The sequence below is a fragment of the Oryzias latipes genome, chromosome 9, assembly GCF_002234675.1.
Source record: "Oryzias latipes chromosome 9, ASM223467v1".
NCBI classification, from domain to species: Eukaryota; Metazoa; Chordata; class Actinopteri; order Beloniformes; family Adrianichthyidae; genus Oryzias; species Oryzias latipes.
This window is the reverse complement of record NC_019867.2, coordinates 21,504,176-21,523,606: the sequence shown is the minus strand read 5'-3', so window position 1 is coordinate 21,523,606 and position 19,431 is coordinate 21,504,176. Positions and strand designations below refer to the sequence as shown.

General features: G+C 41.6%; 1 protein-coding gene across 7 annotated transcripts in view; it reads right to left on the bottom strand.

Annotated features, from left to right (window-relative positions):
* LOC101171497 (uncharacterized protein KIAA1671 homolog) overlaps positions 1-19,431 on the bottom strand; it is a 44,891-nt gene that overhangs the window by 10,471 nt on the left and 14,989 nt on the right. For 6 of the 7 annotated variants that reach the window (XM_023958666.1, XM_023958664.1, XM_023958665.1 and 3 more), the window contains one exon: positions 18,771-18,896. In XM_023958666.1, the coding sequence (XP_023814434.1) occupies positions 18,771-18,896 (126 nt within the window). Of the gene's footprint in view, positions 1-8,297; positions 9,329-18,770; positions 18,897-19,431 lie in introns of those variants that run through there. The other variant, XM_023958670.1, reaches the window with a different exon arrangement.

Genomic DNA, 19,431 nt, shown 5'->3' with positions numbered 1-19,431 from the left:
CAAGTGTAGGTTAGATACAGGCTACAGATGAGGATGTGAAGGTTGTTGTTAGTGAGGTGTCAGGAGTAATGATGATGGAGCAGCAGGATGTCAGTGGTGGCAAGAAGGGTAATGGATGAGTTAATAGAGACATGAGTAGAGTGGGTACAAAGAGAGGCGGAAGGGTGAGCGTGTTTGCAGTTTACTGAACCTTGCCTCTTATAATGAGGCTGGTGTAGAGGATATATTGTCTAAAAACCAAACAGCTCTCAGGAGGGATGGCCTGCACATGAACTGATAACCCTGGCCTATATGGGCAGGGAGAACCACAGTAGAAGATCCTGTCACCAGAAGTCGCTTAAGGGGACATCTGTAACATTTAATACACCTGACTCTGGTTGACAGTGAGCCCTTAGCTGGTGATACAGTGCCTTGCGAAAGTATTCGGCCCCCTTGAACCTTTCCCCCTTTTGCCACATTTCAGGCTGCAAACATATGTTGTGTCCCAACTCCTTAGCTACCCCTAGCTACTAAAAAACTATATACAGTACAGTTTGGACAAACCTTCTCATTCAAATGAATGGGAAGGTGTGTCCAAACTTTTGGTCTGTACTGTAGTGCAGCACTATGTTGTGCCTTGAATTTTAAAAGCAATTCGGACACCATGCTCACTACTTTTATTTTATTTTTTAAACAGCGGATATGACGTCATCGATATCACAAAGTCAAAATCTAATTAATATGAGCGTTTTATCATGTCATCCACCCATCTGCTACATGTTGATGTAGGTTGCTAACACAGCTGCCAAACCAGGTCTCACAAATTTCTGCCTATAAAAATTCCAGGCCTGTGTAATTGTTTAGAGCAGCCAAACTTTTACCTGATCTGCGAAGGCTGCAACAAGGCCTTTGCTTCAACATGCTGAAGAAAGGCACTGCAGTGCAGGAACTGAATGATGGATATAATGAGGGTTTATAATCCAACATAATTTGTTTCATGCTACACGATCATTTCTAAATTATAACGTTATGATGATTCTTAAGGTTTTTAGGATTCATAATTCATCACAAACGTATAAAAACAATTACCATAAAGAAAACTTTCAATATCGTTGGCAAAAGCTAACATCATCTGGATATGAAGGGTGTGTCAAAGGGAAATAACACAAAGGGTGGATAAAAGGAAGGACAAAGGACAGAAGGCGTTGAAGGAAGGAGCAGGAACAAGCGTGTGGAAAATTCTCCTTGATAACGGACTGTTTGCTGCACATTAACCAACAACAGCAGTCTGCAGATGGTGAGCTGAAAAAGCAAAGCTCTGGTCTAGCGCCTAAAAAAAGCGGTTACATCAGGGACTACAACGGAGTGAGCAACTACTGTGGACACATAATACATGCGTTTGCATGCACATAGCGGTTGTGGCAGAAACCTGGTTTTCAATGCAGTCGGCGGGTTCCTTTCAGGGTTATTATTTGTGAACAGACAGCGGTAAACTATAAATCTTTCTCTTTAAATACTTTTGTATTTTAAAAAAAAATGAGCAAACCTGATGTTACCTTCTAATAAAGGTGATGTCTCTTAACAGCTGTAAATTGTACTTGCAGTGTGTCATCACACTTTGTACTCATCTGTCCAAATCTGTGGACCGACTCTGGGATGGGTGGGATGGAAAAAATTAAGTGTAACCCATTAACCATAACCCATCAGTGCGAACATTCTCCGTACGCACTGCTTCTATGAGTTTGATCTCATGCTAGCAGATGAAAATCCAAGTTCCATGTCTGAGCACACTGAAATACAGATTCGGCTATGTAGAGAACAGCAGAGCACACAAAAAGCTAACACAAAAGTTAACAAGCAAACACTGCACACACAACAGAGATGAAGAATGTCAAATCCTGACTTGTCTTAAAAGTTTTTCTCACGGTGAACTGAACCTGATGCAGAGGTGTTTTCCAAATGCAAGCAGCTATCCTCAGTGATCATAACATCTAGCCTAAATTGCAGAAAGAGCAGCTGTTTGTCTTAACTGCCATTTCTCATCATGTTCTAGTAATTAATGCATTTTCAGGTCATTTATGCTTCTTCCTGATAGATTATTCCTTTTAGTTTAACTGCATGATCAGAATGAATGGGCTCAGTCTAGTTTAGCTTGACAGTACATATAACCTTTAAATCCACTTATGTCATAGAGCTACAAGTGCCTTCACATACATGTCTTAGATCAGGGGTCAGCAACCTGCGGCTCTTTCATCCTTGTGTTACGGCTCTCTGTGGATTGTAAAATACCTACCATGTTCTCAGATTGTTGTGGTGCCTTTAACACCGTCAGGTAGTGTGAGTGGGCAGGAAGAAGAGAGCAGCGTGAACGCCGACCAGGGTCAGTTATAGGATGGAAAGTTCTTCTAAAAACACAGTCAGTGGTAATCTCGTACGGGGCACATAATTAAATAAACATCCTGACAGCATTTGGAAGCAATACAAGTATTGCCAAATGAATTATCGCGATATTTTGGTGAAACGATTTTTTCGAAAACCCCAGTGTTGCGGCTCCCTGTGCTTTCATTTCTGTGGGAAACTGATCCAATTGGCTCTTTGAGTGATAAAGGTTGCTGACCCCTTTCTTAAATGTTTCCATCATTTACAGTCACTAACGGTTACAGTAAGTAACAGAGTGTAAATACATTTTCTTCAGTTGAGTAAATAATGTCCAGTTAATAAATAAAACAGCATTTTTTGAAATACCTGCTAATGACACTAATATGTAAATGAAAGATGCCAAAGCCTCTCATCTGTATAAAGACTTATTGGTATGTGTCTGACAAACTGACCTCTACCGCCATTTATACTCTGATGCTGCTTCTAAAAGAAACAGAATAACAGCCGTTATCTTAAACTATGGCTATGTCCGAATTCTCACCCTAACCCCTTTATTATGCACTACATAGTGTGTTCGCCATTTTGTAGTGCTGTCCGAATTTACAATTCCAAAATCAAAAGCCCTAGAAAGTTCCCAGAAGTCTCTGCGAAAAACCAGTGTACATTGATGCTCACTATATCGGCGAATGTAGACCACAATGCATTGTGTCGGAACAATTTTTGCCACAAAAAAATGTATTTAAATGTATTGTTTTAATAAATCATCAACATATTTATCTTCAGAAGACAGTAGACTCATAAATAATTGTCGCAAAACACTCATATCAATTAGATTTTAACTACGTTAAATTGATGACGTCATATCCTCCTCCTCATAGGCTCCTCAGGGAGTGTGCAGACCAGCTCTGTGTGGTGATGCTGTTCATATTAAATATGAGCCTCAGACTGCAGAAGGTACCAGTCCTCTGGAGGACTTCCTGCCTGGTTCCGGTTCCAAAGGTACCTCGTCCTACGGAACCGAACCACTTCAGACCTGTCGCCTTGACTCCCCACCTGATGAAGGCTATGGAGAGGATCATCCTCAGCCATCTCCGCACTCAGGTGAGCTCGGCACTGGACCTGCTGCAGTTTGCATATCGACCAGGCATCGGGGTGGATGACGCCATCATCTACCTGCAGCATCGGGCCCTGTCTCACCTGGAGGCCCCTGGGAGCACTGTGAGAGTCATGTTTTTTGATTTCTCCAGTGCTTTCAACACAATTCAGCCATCACTGCTGAGGAGGAAGCTGGAGGTAGCAGGTGTGGACCAACATCTGGTTGCTTGGACCATCAACTACCTCACAGACAGGCCACAGTTTGTGAGGCTGTGTGACTGTGTGTCTGATGTGGTGGTCTGCAGCATGGGGCACCTCAAGGGACTTTGCTCTCCCCATTCCTGTTTACCCTGTACACATCAGACTTCACCTACGACTCCCACCACTGTCATCTGCAGAAGTTCTCAGACGACAGTGCCATTGTGGGCTGTGTATCAGGGGGGGATGAGCAGGAGTACAGGGGGGTCATCACTGACTTTGTTAGCTGGTGTGAAGTTAACCAGCTGCTGCTTAACACCAGCAAGACAAAGGAGCTGATCCTGGACTTCAAGAGGTCCTCACCATCACAGTCACCGGTGAACATCCAGGGTTCAGACATTGAGGTCGTGGACACATTTAAATATCTGGGTGTTCACCTGAACAACAGACTGGACTGGTCCAACAACACGGATGCTCTGTACAGGAGGGGCCAGAGTCGCCTTCACCTGCTGAGGAGACTGAGGTCCTTTGGCGTGTGCAGACAGCTGCTGAGGACCTTTTACGACACTGTGGTGGCCTCAGTGGTCCTTTATGGAATTGTGTGCTGGGCGGGGGGCAGTGCAGGCTGAGACTTGAAGAGGCTTAACAAACTGGTTAGGAGGGCCGGGTCTGTCCTGGGCTGCACACTTGAGTCCATCGAGGAGGTGGCGGACAGGAGGATGTTAGCTAAGCTGACATCCATCATGGATAACCCCTCCCACCCCCTGCACCAAACTGTAGAGGCGCTGACCAGCTCCTTCAGCACAAGACTGTTGCACCCTCAGTGTAAGAAGGAGCGCTACCGCAGGTCATTCCTCCCCACAGCCATCAGACTGTACAACACCGTGTCAAAGTGACACTCCACAGTCCCAGGGGTGTTTTTCTGTTTAGTAATTGATTCATTTACTTTTGTTGTAGTTGTTGTTTTTCAATTTTAAATTGTTTTTTGTTCCTGAACAGTTGTTTGTTTTTGTTTTTGGTGTGAACTTCATTAGTTATTTCTGTATTTTGAAAAAATTTGTAATGTTTTTTTACATTTTACATGTTTTGCAGACCGCATGTTTTTTACACTTTTGCAGCTGTATTTATTTAATATTTATTTCTTTATTTAATAAGAATCTCATTTTTGATAATAATTTTTCATAATAATTTTAGTAATATTTTTAATTATCTAATATAAATGTCACTTGTGATGTCCTTTATTGATGTTATATTATATAGATTATTTCTGAATGTCGTGTTGCTGCCACAGAAATGAAATTTCCCCATTGTGGGATTAATAAAGTCATCTATCTATCTATCTATCTATCTATCTATCCGCCGTTTGAAAGAAAAAGAAAAAAAGTAGTGAGCATGGGGTGCGAATTGCTTTTAAAATTCAGGGCACTACATAGTGCCGCACTTTATTGTTTTTTAGTAGTTAGGGGTTAGGGTGGGAATTCGGACTTTGCCTAAGACATAACCCCTAGGCAGTGACAACACCTCTCACTCATAAAAATTTTGACTCATGAGGTGTGCTGCACTTGAAGAAACAGGTATTTGTGCAAAGCAGTTTCTCTGCAATGTATAAATTCCTATAAGAGACTTCTACAGTTTGTATGACCATCAAAAAGCCTAAAGGTCATAATAAAGGCAAAATGAAGCTGAATATAGATCATATTTCAATAATCATCACACTTCACCAATTTCTAATGACAGAAGTAAACAAAATGACACAGGATACTGTAGAGGGACCAATCCAAACAGGTGCCATCTCTGTCACAGAACAATGGTCAGACATCTTCATTTTATTTGTTACAAATGAATAACCACAAATTGATCCTTAATCAGAATGACGTGTGCATTAATCCTGAAGAATGACCAGCAAGGAATTTAAAAAAATCTATAGAAACGCAATTTAAGAGTTAAAACTACTGAAAAAAATTAGGAGCTATTTTCCTATTTTTTAAGCAAATGTATGTCTACAACCTTCAACGTGACCTAAAACCAGCAAATGTTTGACACTTGAATGAAAACAAAAAAACAACTAGAATGTTCTGAACTGTCCATGTTCAAGCAGCCACTTCCAATGAAAAATCTATTGCAGAAACTTGCATTTTGGGATTCTGTCTTTAAAAGCCTCATGTTTACACATAGCTAAGCAAATTTTTACAATGTTTTGGGGCTCTATGTATAAGAGACCATTGAACACGCACTACAAGTTAAACCAGGTCGAACTTTGAAAAACTCAGAGACTCGGGTTTGGTAGTGATGTAGGGATTTGGTTAACCGTATCTTGTGAACCCAGACACTGTGACAAGCCTGACAATGTCTGCGTTTGTTTTTCAAATAAACATAAACCAAGGCCACTCTTCTGAAGTGATGGTAATCTATATCTGCCATTAAAAGGACGCTAGCAATGAACCGAACCGTTTCCATATTGTGCCCAAATCGTAAGATTTAAACCCAGGGCTCGACATAGCCATTTGTCCGCTGGCCCGGTCCTGTTTTTCGAGCAGTGCGGACCACAAGACTTTACTTTTCACTTGTCCGCTCGGGCCACTAAAATATCTAACGGTTTATATATTCTTCACCTTTTTCAATAAAGTAAATTTTGCGAAAACGTGTAGATTTACCTCGTCTTCATAATGTAGTTTTTCTGCTAGTCCTGTGTTCAGACTTCAAGGGTTTCTATGGGAAACCTTTGATCACTTCTCCTCTCCCGCCTGCGCGCGCGCGGCTTTCACTGCCGAGCACCACGCGGCACGCGCTCACTACTTTTTTTTTCAAACTTTATTGAATGTAACAATTCAATACAAAACAATGTTAAACAGCAACAACTAAGGCACAAGCCAGTGGGTTATTATTACATTTGATTATAAATCCGACACCGTCACTGAAGAGAGACTGAAGCATGTCAGAGATGTGGAAGACATGGCAGGAATAGATAGGAATATGTTGGATGGAGTAGTGGGTATAATTAGTAGTATGGACAGCAAGATATTTAATGAATGCATTGAAGATGAAACTGTATCCACTAAGCTTTAAGCTGAATGTCAAAGAATCAAAGGCAACTCCAAATACCTGAATCTCAGACTCAAATGCAGTAGAATGTTAAACTACTTAATTTTGTTTTTCTTTACAACACTGTAAGCAGTAAGTATTTCTAGTTAGCTGAATGATCTCAGTTAGACCTGCACAATATGAGGAAAACTCGCGATATGCGATATCAGAGATTAAAATTGCGATAACGATATAATTTGCGGTATATAAACAAACAGCATTCTTCTTCCACTTTCGGCTTCTCCCATCAGGGGTCGCCACAGCGAACAAGTTGCATGGTAAATTTGGCAATGTTTTATGCCGGATGCCCTTCCTGACGCAACCTTCTCAAACCGGGCTCGGGACCGGCTCAGAGGTAGAGAAGGGAACAGGGAGCAGCCCGGAGTCGAACCCTGGTTTCATGGACGGAAGGCGCCGCAAACCAGCACGAGCTAAACCAGCTCCCATATAAACAAACAGCAAAATAACCAAATAACCATTCCCAGTTTAAAAATTATACTCCAAATGACCCTCGTTGACATAGGTTACAAACATCTAACATAACAGGGCTCCATCTGATTGGTCAACAATGTGAAGGCGTCCATCCGATTGGTCAAATGCATTAAGGGATTTATTTGATTCGTTAAATGGTTCAAGCTGCCATTAGATTGTTTTAACACATTTAAGATTTATGATTTATTGCGATATTTGCCGTTAAAAGCACCATGAAAACTTCTGAACTAGTGTTACCTACTACACTGCAGTGCTCTCTTCAAAACATCTGAAACAGACTAGAGCAGATTTAAGTTTGATATGGTCTATTTTCAGTCATTGAAAAGTGTAGAAATAAGTGATGTCACCAGAATGCACCAAATTGCACCATATTAATAGTTTCCGGGGGGGCATGCCCCCGGACCCCCCTAAAGTTGCAAGCACCTGCGAAGCGGCGGGTCCCGCTATGCGCGGTGTCGGGCCAGTAACTTTCAGGCAGGGCCAGTAAGTTTCAAAAACTACTGGCCCTGTGGGCCAGTGCAAATTTCTGGGCTATGTCAACCCCTGAAACCGCTTAGACATTCTGCACCAAGCCTCTTCCAACTGTAGGTGGCAGACATGCACTAGTAAACAGCAGCAAAAATCCTCTCCCTGCTTGTCTAATGTGAACACAATGGGCCAAACTTGACTTCTTCCTGAATTCGTATCAAGTGTTCCCAGTGTATATGTAGCTCAACAGAAAAACTAAAGTTTGAAATGATTGTCAGACTTCATAGACTCCATGGAGTAACATATCAGTTACACATTCTGGAGTAACAGTAAAGTAAGAGAGAAATATGATGGAAGCATGTAAAGACAGAAGAAGCAGCATGTTTAACTCTGGGCCACATGCCTAATAAAACAGCAGCTATTACCACCAACACATGGACATTACTACAAAATAACTTAAACTTTATTTGAGTCTGGCAGATGTTCAGACTTCTAAACATGCAACTAATGCATCATAAAGAAGCTTTAAAAGATATGTGTCTGTCTGTACCATAAATGTGCTGCTAAATGCAGGTTACACCTGCTAAATGTGAATAGCGTCTTACATCACTGGGGGTGTTGGGCGCTGCTCGTCTACGTAAGGACAAGTGCTGCTGGCTGCGCAAAGAAAACCTGCGGATGGACTCCCTGCTGTGGGATGCTAGGGAGCGTAAGTAGTTAGTCCTCTTAAAGCCTTCCACTTCATTGTCTTCTCTTCCTCCCCTCTCCACCGAGATGGACAGAAAGTTAAACGACCCGTGAAGGGAGCGACGGACATTTCCAACCCACTCTGACACGTGAGAGTGAGCCACTGACAGCTTATATCCAAGGTACTCCATCACGATGCTCTGCTGGCTGAAGAGAGGCTTCAATCTGAGCTTGGACTCTTGCTATCACAGTAGCGGAGGAACATTAGAAGCTACATATGCGGGAGAGACAGCAGTCCAGGGATGGAGTCTCAAGTCTTTACTGACGCTGGGTCAATGCTGCAGCAACGAGGAAGGTGACGGAGGGAGCAACGACAAAGCTCATTCACCCCCAGGTCGTGATTCAGCACAGATATCACAAGTCATCCAGAGACCGGGACACTCCCAGTTTCACTCATAAGGGCAGTCCCGCCGGAGCCACTGGGATTCTTGTTTCAACACATCAGAACTAAGGCTCCACTCAGTCTGTCCCAGCTGAACATGGAAGCTTTCTAATGTCTATTTCAATGCTTACAAGATATGCCTGCTATGATACCTCTGCTACAACATACAAACAGCAACCCAGAGGTTACAAAAGGCCAGAACACATAAAGAACAAGGCTCAGTCAAACTGCTTCACGCCCTCTAAAAGGTTTTCTATATTTTTAAAGCCTTTAATCACCTCTGAACTAAAAGAAAAAAAAACATTTCTATGTGTTTGGAAGGACGTTTACTTAAAAAACAAAAAAAAAAACTCATTTGTAATGTTTAGCCAAATCCCTTTGAGTTAATCAACTGTGAACTTCTGCCCTGACCTACAACCAAAATCCCCGCACAGGTACTATTGTCCCAGAGCTGACACCGACACATTCATATCCAAAAATAAGGCTCAGGTTTGGAGTTAAATAATCCATCCGTCTGACAAGGCTACCTCCTGGTGGTGCAGTGTTCAGAGCTGCAGAAGGATTTCACAGCTGGTGGTAAAAACGAAGAGATGCTAAAGTCTTTAGTACTCCGTTGAGGAAAAACAGACAGCAGCAAAAGACAAAAAGAGAGCGTATAGTGTGAAGGGGAAAAAAACACATGCAGGAAAAGAAGAGCAAATTGCCTCCGTTTAACTTTTTTGCAGGCAACAGCGGGTATGAGAAAATGCGTCAGCAGTTGCTATTTGTAGTCTGCTTTACAGGACTCACTGTCAAGGAGAAACTGGGTGGAGAGAGGGAGGGAACAGATTCAGGGAGAGTGAGATGGAGAATGGGAGGTCCCTGATTCAGAGAGGCAAAGGGAGGGGGAGAAAGAGGAGATGGGTGATGAATTTTTTGCAGTGCTCTCCTGATCCAGCCCAGTTCAGAAGCAGCAGGTACAATGATAATACGATAATAAAAAAGTAGATTTAACCGCATACTAAACTAGTTTGACTAAAACCAAGATTCCTCAAAGGCAAGCAAATGTTTGATCTACTTCCACTCAGCTCAGCTTATGCAAACAACAGAGCAGCCCTTCCTGACATGAACTCACAGGATTTTGTTACATTGAATGCCTGAATAAGATGCTGCATTAGCCTCTGAGCAAATGAGTGGAAACGGGCTAAAACAAGGTCAAAAATTGCCCGCATGTGCTTCAAAACTGCCAACTTTCAGTGACTTAAAAACAAAGTCATCGACCTCCAAACAAAAGACTCTTTAATAATTGTGGATTCTTTAATAATTGTGAATATCTGTGAGTTAGGATGATTAGACAACTTAGACAGCACATAAATATTTTTAATATTCATTTATATATGTGCTTCAGATGATTACCTATATTATTGAGACTGAGGCAGCTGATTTAATTGACTCTGTACTCCAAGCATTTTTCTTTAGCTGCCTAATCTTGGCCTGAAAGTTGGGGGCTTTTTCATCTGCTTTAATCTTTTTTTTGCGTTCAGGGCATCTGCTCTGCAACTAATCAGGGATTTTAGGTCTCATTCTGGTATTTACTTGAGCTTTTCAGAAGGCTTAGTCAGCTGCTTCCTCATTAAAAAAACTACTGTTGTCTTTGATGCTCTCAATAACATATGTTATAAAGTGCAAAATAGGTGAGAAGGAAAACACTTAGGCAGCACAGACTTTAATATAAACACATGATAGCTCAAAGATAAAGTCAGAGGGGAAGTTTCTAAGTGGAGCATACCTGTCTTTCCAGCACCCTTATTCTGAACTAGACAATATGGCTGGCCATTATTGCTAGAGTTGCATTACTCACAGAAGATTGTGCAACAACAATATTAAGACACAAGATGCAAACTATATGTTTTTATTTATTTTATTTGTTTTCTTGAAAATACGTTTAAAATATTTAAAGCATCTGAGTGTTTTCAGACTGGACACATTTGGTTTGCTTAAAGTGAACCAGAGTTCATTTCCCCCGATAATCCGGAACAAATTTTCAGTCTGGATACACCCAAGCGGACCCTGGTCCAGGACCATGAATTGCTCTCTGACCCATCTTCCAAGGTGGTCTAGATTCATTTACAATCGGACTGAGTTTGGGATGGCTTTGAAATTCCTGAGTCTTAATATGGTCCATGCCCGGAGCCGAAGAATTGAATCAAAACGGCCACCATAGCCGGTCATAAAGCAAAGATTGTGGTGTTATCAAACAGAAAAAAGGGTCCAACTGTTTACTTGATAGGATGTTTCTTTTGCAGCTGAAAGCGCTTCTTACATGCTTCACTGTCTCATTTCATCCTGAAAAAAGCTACCTTGTAGTTCCTTAACAGAATTCTCTTAAAAACAATGCCATAAAACCACAACAATGAGACACAGCAACTCATTGAAATTTGGTCAGATGAATGCAGGCTGATCAAAACAACTTTTATTGTGATGCATTATTATTCTCGCTGCTTTCCTGACTATGTATATGTGATAAACACTTATCAGCGTACATCAGTCATCTTCTTGCCAGTAACAACCTTGCAGCATGCTTACACCATACCAAAAAAAAAGAAAAAAAGAAAGCAAGTAAAACGTGTTGTAGCTGAGCAGCAACATATAATGTTTGAATAAGAAAACTATCCCAACGATTACAAAGTGCAGGACTTCCACAACCTCTGCCTCTAGTTGCTTTACTCCGCCCTCATACATTCTGGCCAATGACCAAAGAGATCTTTAGTCTCATGGTTTGTTTACAAGCTTTGGTCAGGGACAGAAAGTCCTCTAGATCAGTGTTTTTAAACGTTTTTTGAGCCACGGTACACCTTAACCTTGACAAAAATCCCGCGGCACACCAGCATCCCAAAATTTAAAAAAATAGGAGAAACTCAGTCTGTATTGATCTACAACCCCTCCGCAATCTCACATGCATTTTTGTGATAATTGTGGCAGAAAAAGCTGGAAGCTGCAGCTGTTTTTTCTGAAAGATGTAAGAAAAGTTAAGTTAAAAGATTTAAAAACTGTTTGATGTGTGTTCGTTGTGGTTTCAAGACGTTTAACAAAAAACGGCTCATTGTGCGCTGAGACGTTGTCACTTTAACCCAATGCATCATGGGAGATGTAGTGCAAACAGCCGCCGAACGCAGAAAGACTAGCATCTCTGAGCTTCATTATTTTGCTCACTTTTTCCACGGTCTAAAGGCCCGTACACACCGGGACGAATTTCGCCCGCAATATTCGCCGACGTTTAACGCCTCATGACTAAACAAAGGGCACCAATGTGAGTGTGCACACCAACGCGAAAAAAAGTCACGCGTAAAAGCGTCATTTTTTAAAAAACGCCTCGGGTTCGTTTTTTTGGTTTGACGCGCCGCGTCGAAAACTATACGACCAATAAGAATGGCGCTTTTGCACACATGTCTAGAGCTTCTAAAGTTACAGTATAACACAACTTGGGGGCGCTCAAACACAAAACTGCCTTTCTGAGCACATATACCAGCGAACACTGCCGCGAAGAAATAATGACGGACATTCTAAAATATCCCCGAACCAAGCTCCAGTTGGAGCAACTGGTGCTTGAAATATTCATGTTTTCTTTGTATGATTCTGACAAGCACGTAAATACTTGCTCTCTTCTTCTGAGTGAAAAGCGACTAAGAAGCGTAAAGTTGCGCAGGGCCACCTTGTGTACAGGAGTATTTCTGTTTTACATTAAGCGCCATCTAATGTCAGGGAATGAAATTGCATGTTCGCTCGGCTCATCGTCAGCGAAAATCGCCACTAAAGACGAGCTTTAGCAGGTATATTTGTTGGAACTGAGCGACTTTATGAGCAGAATCAGAACAAGGAAGTGAAGACTTTAACCACTTCTGATTGGTCAGGCTGATGACGTATGATTAAGCCTCCAAGAATGATTGGTGGAGACAGTTAAAGGGGCAGGACTTTTCAAAACACAGTTATAGCTGCAGCTAAATCGCGGTACCGCCATTCTTATCAAAATGTCTTTAATAAAATCAAATAAACACAGAGAAAAAACTATTTTATGATCTTTCATATTGAATTGGAATTTACAAGGTTTATGCATTTAGATTATATAAAAATACATTAATAATCTATATATGGTGTGGACATATTTATATTAATTTGGATGCCAGTGGTGGCGGCCGTGGTGCAGCGGTAGGGCGGTCGTCCCATGATCGTAAGGTTGCAGGTTCGATTCCCGCCTTGCACGCCCATGAGTCGAAGTGTCCTTGGGCAAGACACTGAACCCCACCTTGCCTCTGGTGGTAGGCGGGCGCCTGTGTTTGGCAGCGGAGCGACCACCAGTGTGTGACTGTGTGTGTGAATGTGTGTGTGACTGGGTGAATGGGTCTGTGACTGTAAAGCGCTTTGTCCTTGTAGGAAGAAAGGCGCTATATAAGTATACGCCATTTACCATTTACCAGTTCACATACTGTAAAACTCAGTGGTGGGCGGTCAGGGCCTTCAAGGCGTTCTCTGAAGGCCTAAAAAATATCTGAATCATCTGTTAATTATATTTTGTCCATGCATACTCCTTAAATCATTCCAAATGGTCTGTCCATTCCCTTTTATTGTGTTTATGAGGGTTATGCTGCTTATAGACAGACGTATTTTCATATTGCAGGATTTAATCAATTCCATTTCAGCTGTCCTTTGTTGCCAAGCAGGGTCAGAGCCAAAGAGGCCTTCACCATGAGTTCTGAAGGCCTTCTAATGCAAAATAAATGTCAGAGATTAATTTCTTACAACCAATCAGATTTTGAGTTGGTGTCAGAAGGGCCATCTAGCAGGCTTAGGCAAAGTCACAGTTGTCAGACCGACTGATTTGACAGACGTTTAAGGAATACAGGAAACATTTCCTACATGCAGCCTTGCCCAGTTTGACAAAGAGAACTTTTTGATTCGTCTCAGTTAAAACAGAGCTAACTGTAATGTACGCCATGGATGATTTTGCAGGAAAATCTTCCACTGATCTCCTTGACTTCCTTCATCAGAAAAATCTGAGCGAGAGCATGAGCAGCAGGACAGAGTTGTGTGTTTGGCGCTGACCATCCTCGTGTCCACTGCATCCGTCGAGCGGAAATTTTCGGCCCTAAAGCGAATTAAAACCTACGCAGAAACACAGCTGGACAGACTTGACTCTAAGCACTGGCCTTGATGGTATAGAAAAGGACCTCTTGACGGAACTGAAGCGCAATAATCTACATGACAGGGTGATCAACTGTTTTTGTAGAAAGAGGGGAGGATGGATTTTGTCTTCAAATAATCAGATTTTTTGATGAGTGAAATAATAAATATCATAATAAATAATATTCCCAATTTATGTGGTATTTTTTTTTTTTTTGCTGGCTGTAGTTGCAAAACGAGATTTGTTTACCGTTTTGTTTATTCCGTTTATTTAGAGGCATTTATTGTGGCTACAGGAATTTTCAATATGCAATGCAAAGCTAGTTTCTGCATCGTAAAATGGTTAATGAGGGGTTGAATGATTCAGACGTAGCACGACTGAAGGCCTGGGTGTGTAATGCACGGTCCGCCACTGGTAAAACTATAAAAAGGAGAAGCTCCAACAAAAACGTGCAGATCATTGTTTTGCCTATGAGGGCATTTCACTTTAGCCATTAGGGGGAGCTCACCCTATAGCATAACACTTTATTCCAGGAGATTTTAGAAAAAAACTGTGTTTTAGAACACAAATGGTTACTTTGGGGAAAAAAACTCTTGGAAGAGTTTGGAGAAGTCATGCCTGTGAGTTTGTAAAGCTGTTCATCAAGTCAGCAATATTTGTTTAGGTCGAACAAGTGTTAGCATTACCCGTTCTATGGAAAATTCTATTATACGTACGTATCAAGTTAGTGGACTTTGGGTATGTGGTAGGTCACCTGAAAATGAAAGACATAAAAGATCGATCTCTACTTTTATGAATCGATTATTGATTCATTCATCTTGGATCAAGTCTGATTGATTAATTGATTATATCAACCCAGCCCTAGTGATAGATCTGAGGACCAGAAAAGAGAAGCACTGTTCTAGATCCTAGAAGTACTGGTGGTGCTCATGAATCCGGACTTCGCCTCTAGATGAAGCTGTTGATCGTGTACTGACCCGAACTTCAGTAGCAGCCCTGCCTTTACACAGCACAGCAGAATCCCTGCTTCCAAAGCCAGCTCACAATTACTGTATCAATGACTAAGAGCAGAGTAAACCTTACCCAGTACAAATGATCAAAAGAGCACCCTTGACCTAAATGCATGTGTGTAAACAGAACTAATGAATAGTAGATCTGGAGTTGCATTTGTTTTTATCTCATATAGAAATCTAAGAAAAATAACTGCCAGCAACAGGTTTAAAGGAAAAGCAGGTATAACAGGTACAGGAGAAACATAAATCTTCTGTTAAAAATCAGGGGAAAAAGTAAAGAAACAAATACTATTTAATAGTTTTCTTATCTAATCCTGAGTATCTCTAACTGGAGGAGTTTTATAACTTTTGTCTAAAGTCTAAGATGTAAAACAGGTGAAAATAAAGTAATCAGCCCCTGAAAGTCTTTCATTACTGAGGCTAAACAGCAACTAGCTTTTATTTAGCTTCATTGTTTTTCAGAATAGAGAGACTAAAATAAAAATACTAGAATCGCAAAATAATTTTGTGATAAAGTTTGTGACATTTGGTTAAGTAAAGCCTTCAAAAGTTATACTGCTTGATAAAAGAAGCTAGTTTAAGGGTGTATTCAGACTGGAAAAATCATTTGTTATCCACTTAATTTGTTCCGCATCGAGTCCCGAACCTTGTGTTTGGTCTGCATTCAGACTGGCATCAAGCAGGCCCTTCTGTTAGGGATCAAAGCTTGCAAACAAAACCATGTGACTAAAGATCTCTTCACTCATTGGCCAGGAACAACGAAGTCAAAAAAACAAGAGAAAGACAGACGTGTTGCGCTTTACAATTATTATAGGGACTGCTAACTTATTAAAATTCGACTTAAGTTTAATAAGTTTAACTGTTGAATGTCTGGAACAAAACTTTTTATCTATTACTTTGGTACGGCATAGGCAAGCTGCAAGGCGGTCCTGCAAGGAGACATGTAGTGTGTGCTTTAACTCAGTGGATGCAAGCAACTGCAATGCTGAGGAGATGTCGGGTAAGAAGGTATGCTACTAAGTGTTTATGGCACATAGATTGTCAGGAAAACAGTGAAAAGCAATGTCTTTATCTTTAAAAGTTGTTTTAATGAGCCTGCATTCCTCTCACTACATTTCAAGGAGTTGTTGTGTCTCATCATTGTGGTATGATAGCATTGTTTTTTAAGGGATTCCATTAAGGAAACTACAAAATGGCTTTTGGGGGTTGACATCACAGCAGCGCTCCGCATGTGCTGCCTATCGAGACACAGAAAAGCATGTAAAAAGCATTTTAGCATTAAGCATTTAAGCTGTTAAAATAAACATCAGCAGTTGGACTTTTGTTTTCAGTTTGATGACCTATTGGTGGACTTTAGCTCTGCATTTAATACCATCGTCCCAGAGCTCTTCCACCACAAACTGTCCCAGCTCACTGTGACTCTCCCTACCTTTCAGTGGATCACCAGTTTCCTCACTGACAGGAGGCAGCAGGTGAGACTGGGACACTTCACATCCAGGACCCGGAACCTTAACACCCCCAGGGCTGTGTTGTCCCCCCTCTCTGGTTTTCTCCCTCTACACAAACGACTGTTGCCCCCTGCGTGAAACTCTTGAAGTTTGCAGACGACACCACAGTCATTGGGCTCATCCGGGACGGTGAGAGGCTGCATACAGAGAAGTGGAGCGGCTAGCCGGAACCACCTGGAGTAGAACCCACTTAAAACGGGGGAGATGACTTCAGGAGGACCCCCCCACCCCACAACTCACAAATCTCCACAGCACTGTCCCCTCAACAGACTCAAACAGGTTCCAAGGGTCCACCATCTCACGGGACCTTAAGTGGACCTCTCACTAAACTTCGGAAAAAGGCTCAGCAGAGGTTGCACTTCCTGCAACAACTCAAGAAGTTCAACCAGCCTCAGGAGCTGCTGACCATCTTCTACACTGCAATAATCCAATCTGTCCTGACCACATCCATCACGGTCTTGTTTGGATCAGCAAGTACACACAACAGGAACATATTGCAGAGAACCATCAGATCCGCTGAGAGGATTATTGGTTCCAGCCTTCCCTCCATTCAGGACCTGTACCGATCCAGGGTCAGGAAGCGGGCTGGCAGAATCACAAAAAAACCCTCTTATCCCGGACACTGCCTTTTCAGCCTCCTCCCATCAGGGCGGCGCTTTAGGACCACTCCCCACAAAGACAGCTTCTTCCCCCGAGCCGTCACTCTAATAAACTCCTGACCACTCAAGAACACAGAACAAAACCACAGAAACTGTCACACCGGAACAACTGTTGCATTTTTATTTAGTCATTTTAATTTAGTTTTGTTTATTTATTCCTATATTTACCTTATATTACTTTTCTTTTTCGATATTTATCCCCATTTGTCTTACCCCTTTACAAGATGACCGTTTTGGTCCAGTTGTTCCGCTCCGGGAACAGATTATATTCAGACTTTATGGAAAATGGTAAATGTTGTGTACTTATATAGCGCTTTTCTACCCAAAGCGCTTTTCAGTCACAGACCCATCCACCCACACTGGCACCAACCTTCCACAAGAGGCAAGGTGGTGGTTTTACCAGCTTCAGTGTCTTGCCCAAGGACTCTTCGACACATGGGCTGGCAAGGCAGGAATTGAGCCCGCAATATTCTGATCGGAGGTCGACCGCCCTTCCACTGTACCACCCCTAGAATTTAAATTTCTCAGAGTGAACCGAAGCTCAGTCCCATTGGAAATGAATAGAGACCACATCGAAAGTTGGTTCAGAGAGCGGTTCGTGGTCCTGGACCAGGGTCCACTTGGGTGTTTCAAACTGAAAATTTGTTCTGGACTCCGGAGGAAACGAACACTGGTTCACTTTAAGCGAACCAAATGTGTCCAGTCTGAATACACCCTGACCCTGGGCTCACACTGCATCGAGTCCGGGTCTGGTCTAGTTACTGTAGATGACTCGTATTGGCTACGGATTGCTGCAGTCCTGCTGCAGCCCAGGCTCTGTCCTTTTCGTTGCTATCCTTATAAAAAAACATGCAGTGTCATAAACGATGGGTTGGTTCTGGACCTCTGTGATCAGCCTCTGATCATCCATAGTGTGAAATTACCGATTTGATGCTCTACCACAAAGTTTGTAATCCTGGGTCAGCGGAAATGAAGTAATGGGTTTTCACCAAGGTGAAAACAGCAAATACAGCAGAAAATATGTTTTATTTTTAAAAAACGTACTGGATGTACCTCACACTCGCTCTTATGATTTCCGGATGAGGTTGTTTAATTAGCCCCAACTCCACAAAAAATTTCTCTGTTCACGCCGGCGTCTGGCCAAAGTTTGGAGACAACAAATGGAGCGCCAGAGAGGCTGGACCGGAGTAGAAGCAGTGCGAGTGCCTTTCGCACTAAGTTATGGAAAGACCACGGTGGCCGCATAAAATATTGACTATTATCATAGAGTAAAGAGGCGTTTAGTGTTTTCTGAAGACAAATTCAAAAATAGAAGATTTCAATGTTTGAATACTAAATTGTCTAAATTACTTTATCCCTTTATTTTGATGTAAAATGATGTTTACTGTAAATTGGTAAAAGTAATATTTAGTGTTAAGTATTGAAATAAAGTCATGGATGAAGTTTTTATATTTGTAGATACATCTCAAACTCAAAAGGGCACCTTTGTATTCTTATTCATTTGATAACTTTACAAAGCCCGGTGATATTGGGGTATACAATCTGAATTTAAATGTTTCTAACATCAGCAGGAGCAGCAGTTTGTTATTCATCTCTCTTCGCTTTACTTACCCAGCTATGGCTTTCGTGCTCTCTGTTAGCACTGCGACTTCTCATCCTGGAGAGACTTTCCTCCACTGAGCTGTTTGAGCGTGCAGATTTTCGCGACATACTTCTGGAACGCATCCTATTCAGCTCCTTTCAAAAAGAAAATAGATGTATAATATGTAAAACATCAAACACAGATTTGTAAAAAGCATTCTCCAAAGACTGCTTTACTTGAGGTCTCAAATGATCTTTTTAATGAATTGATTTTTTAATGAATGAATTACCGCCTGCTCTTTATACTTCAGATGATAAAGATTTGGAAACAAATCAACTTCAGAAAGAGATGGGATTCTCTGGGTCTGGCTGCCAGTGGTTGAGGTTTAGGCACAACCCTGTTCAGGTGTGCCTGAATAGCTATAGTCTGGACTGCCAACAAAAGCAGATGGTCAATATTTGATTTTATACAAACAAACAAAAGTCATTTAAAAAAAAGAAAATTTCATATACAGTTAAGCTAAATTAATTATTAATTCCTGTTTTTAAGTGCTTTTATTTTTTTCTCCTCAGTCTTAGCTACCTGCAACCATTTAGCCTTCAATGAACCTGGAAATTGAAATCTTCAAAGTCCATACACATGTTTTGAATTTTGGGCTAACCTGTATTTTATGGATGACTGTAGAAATTG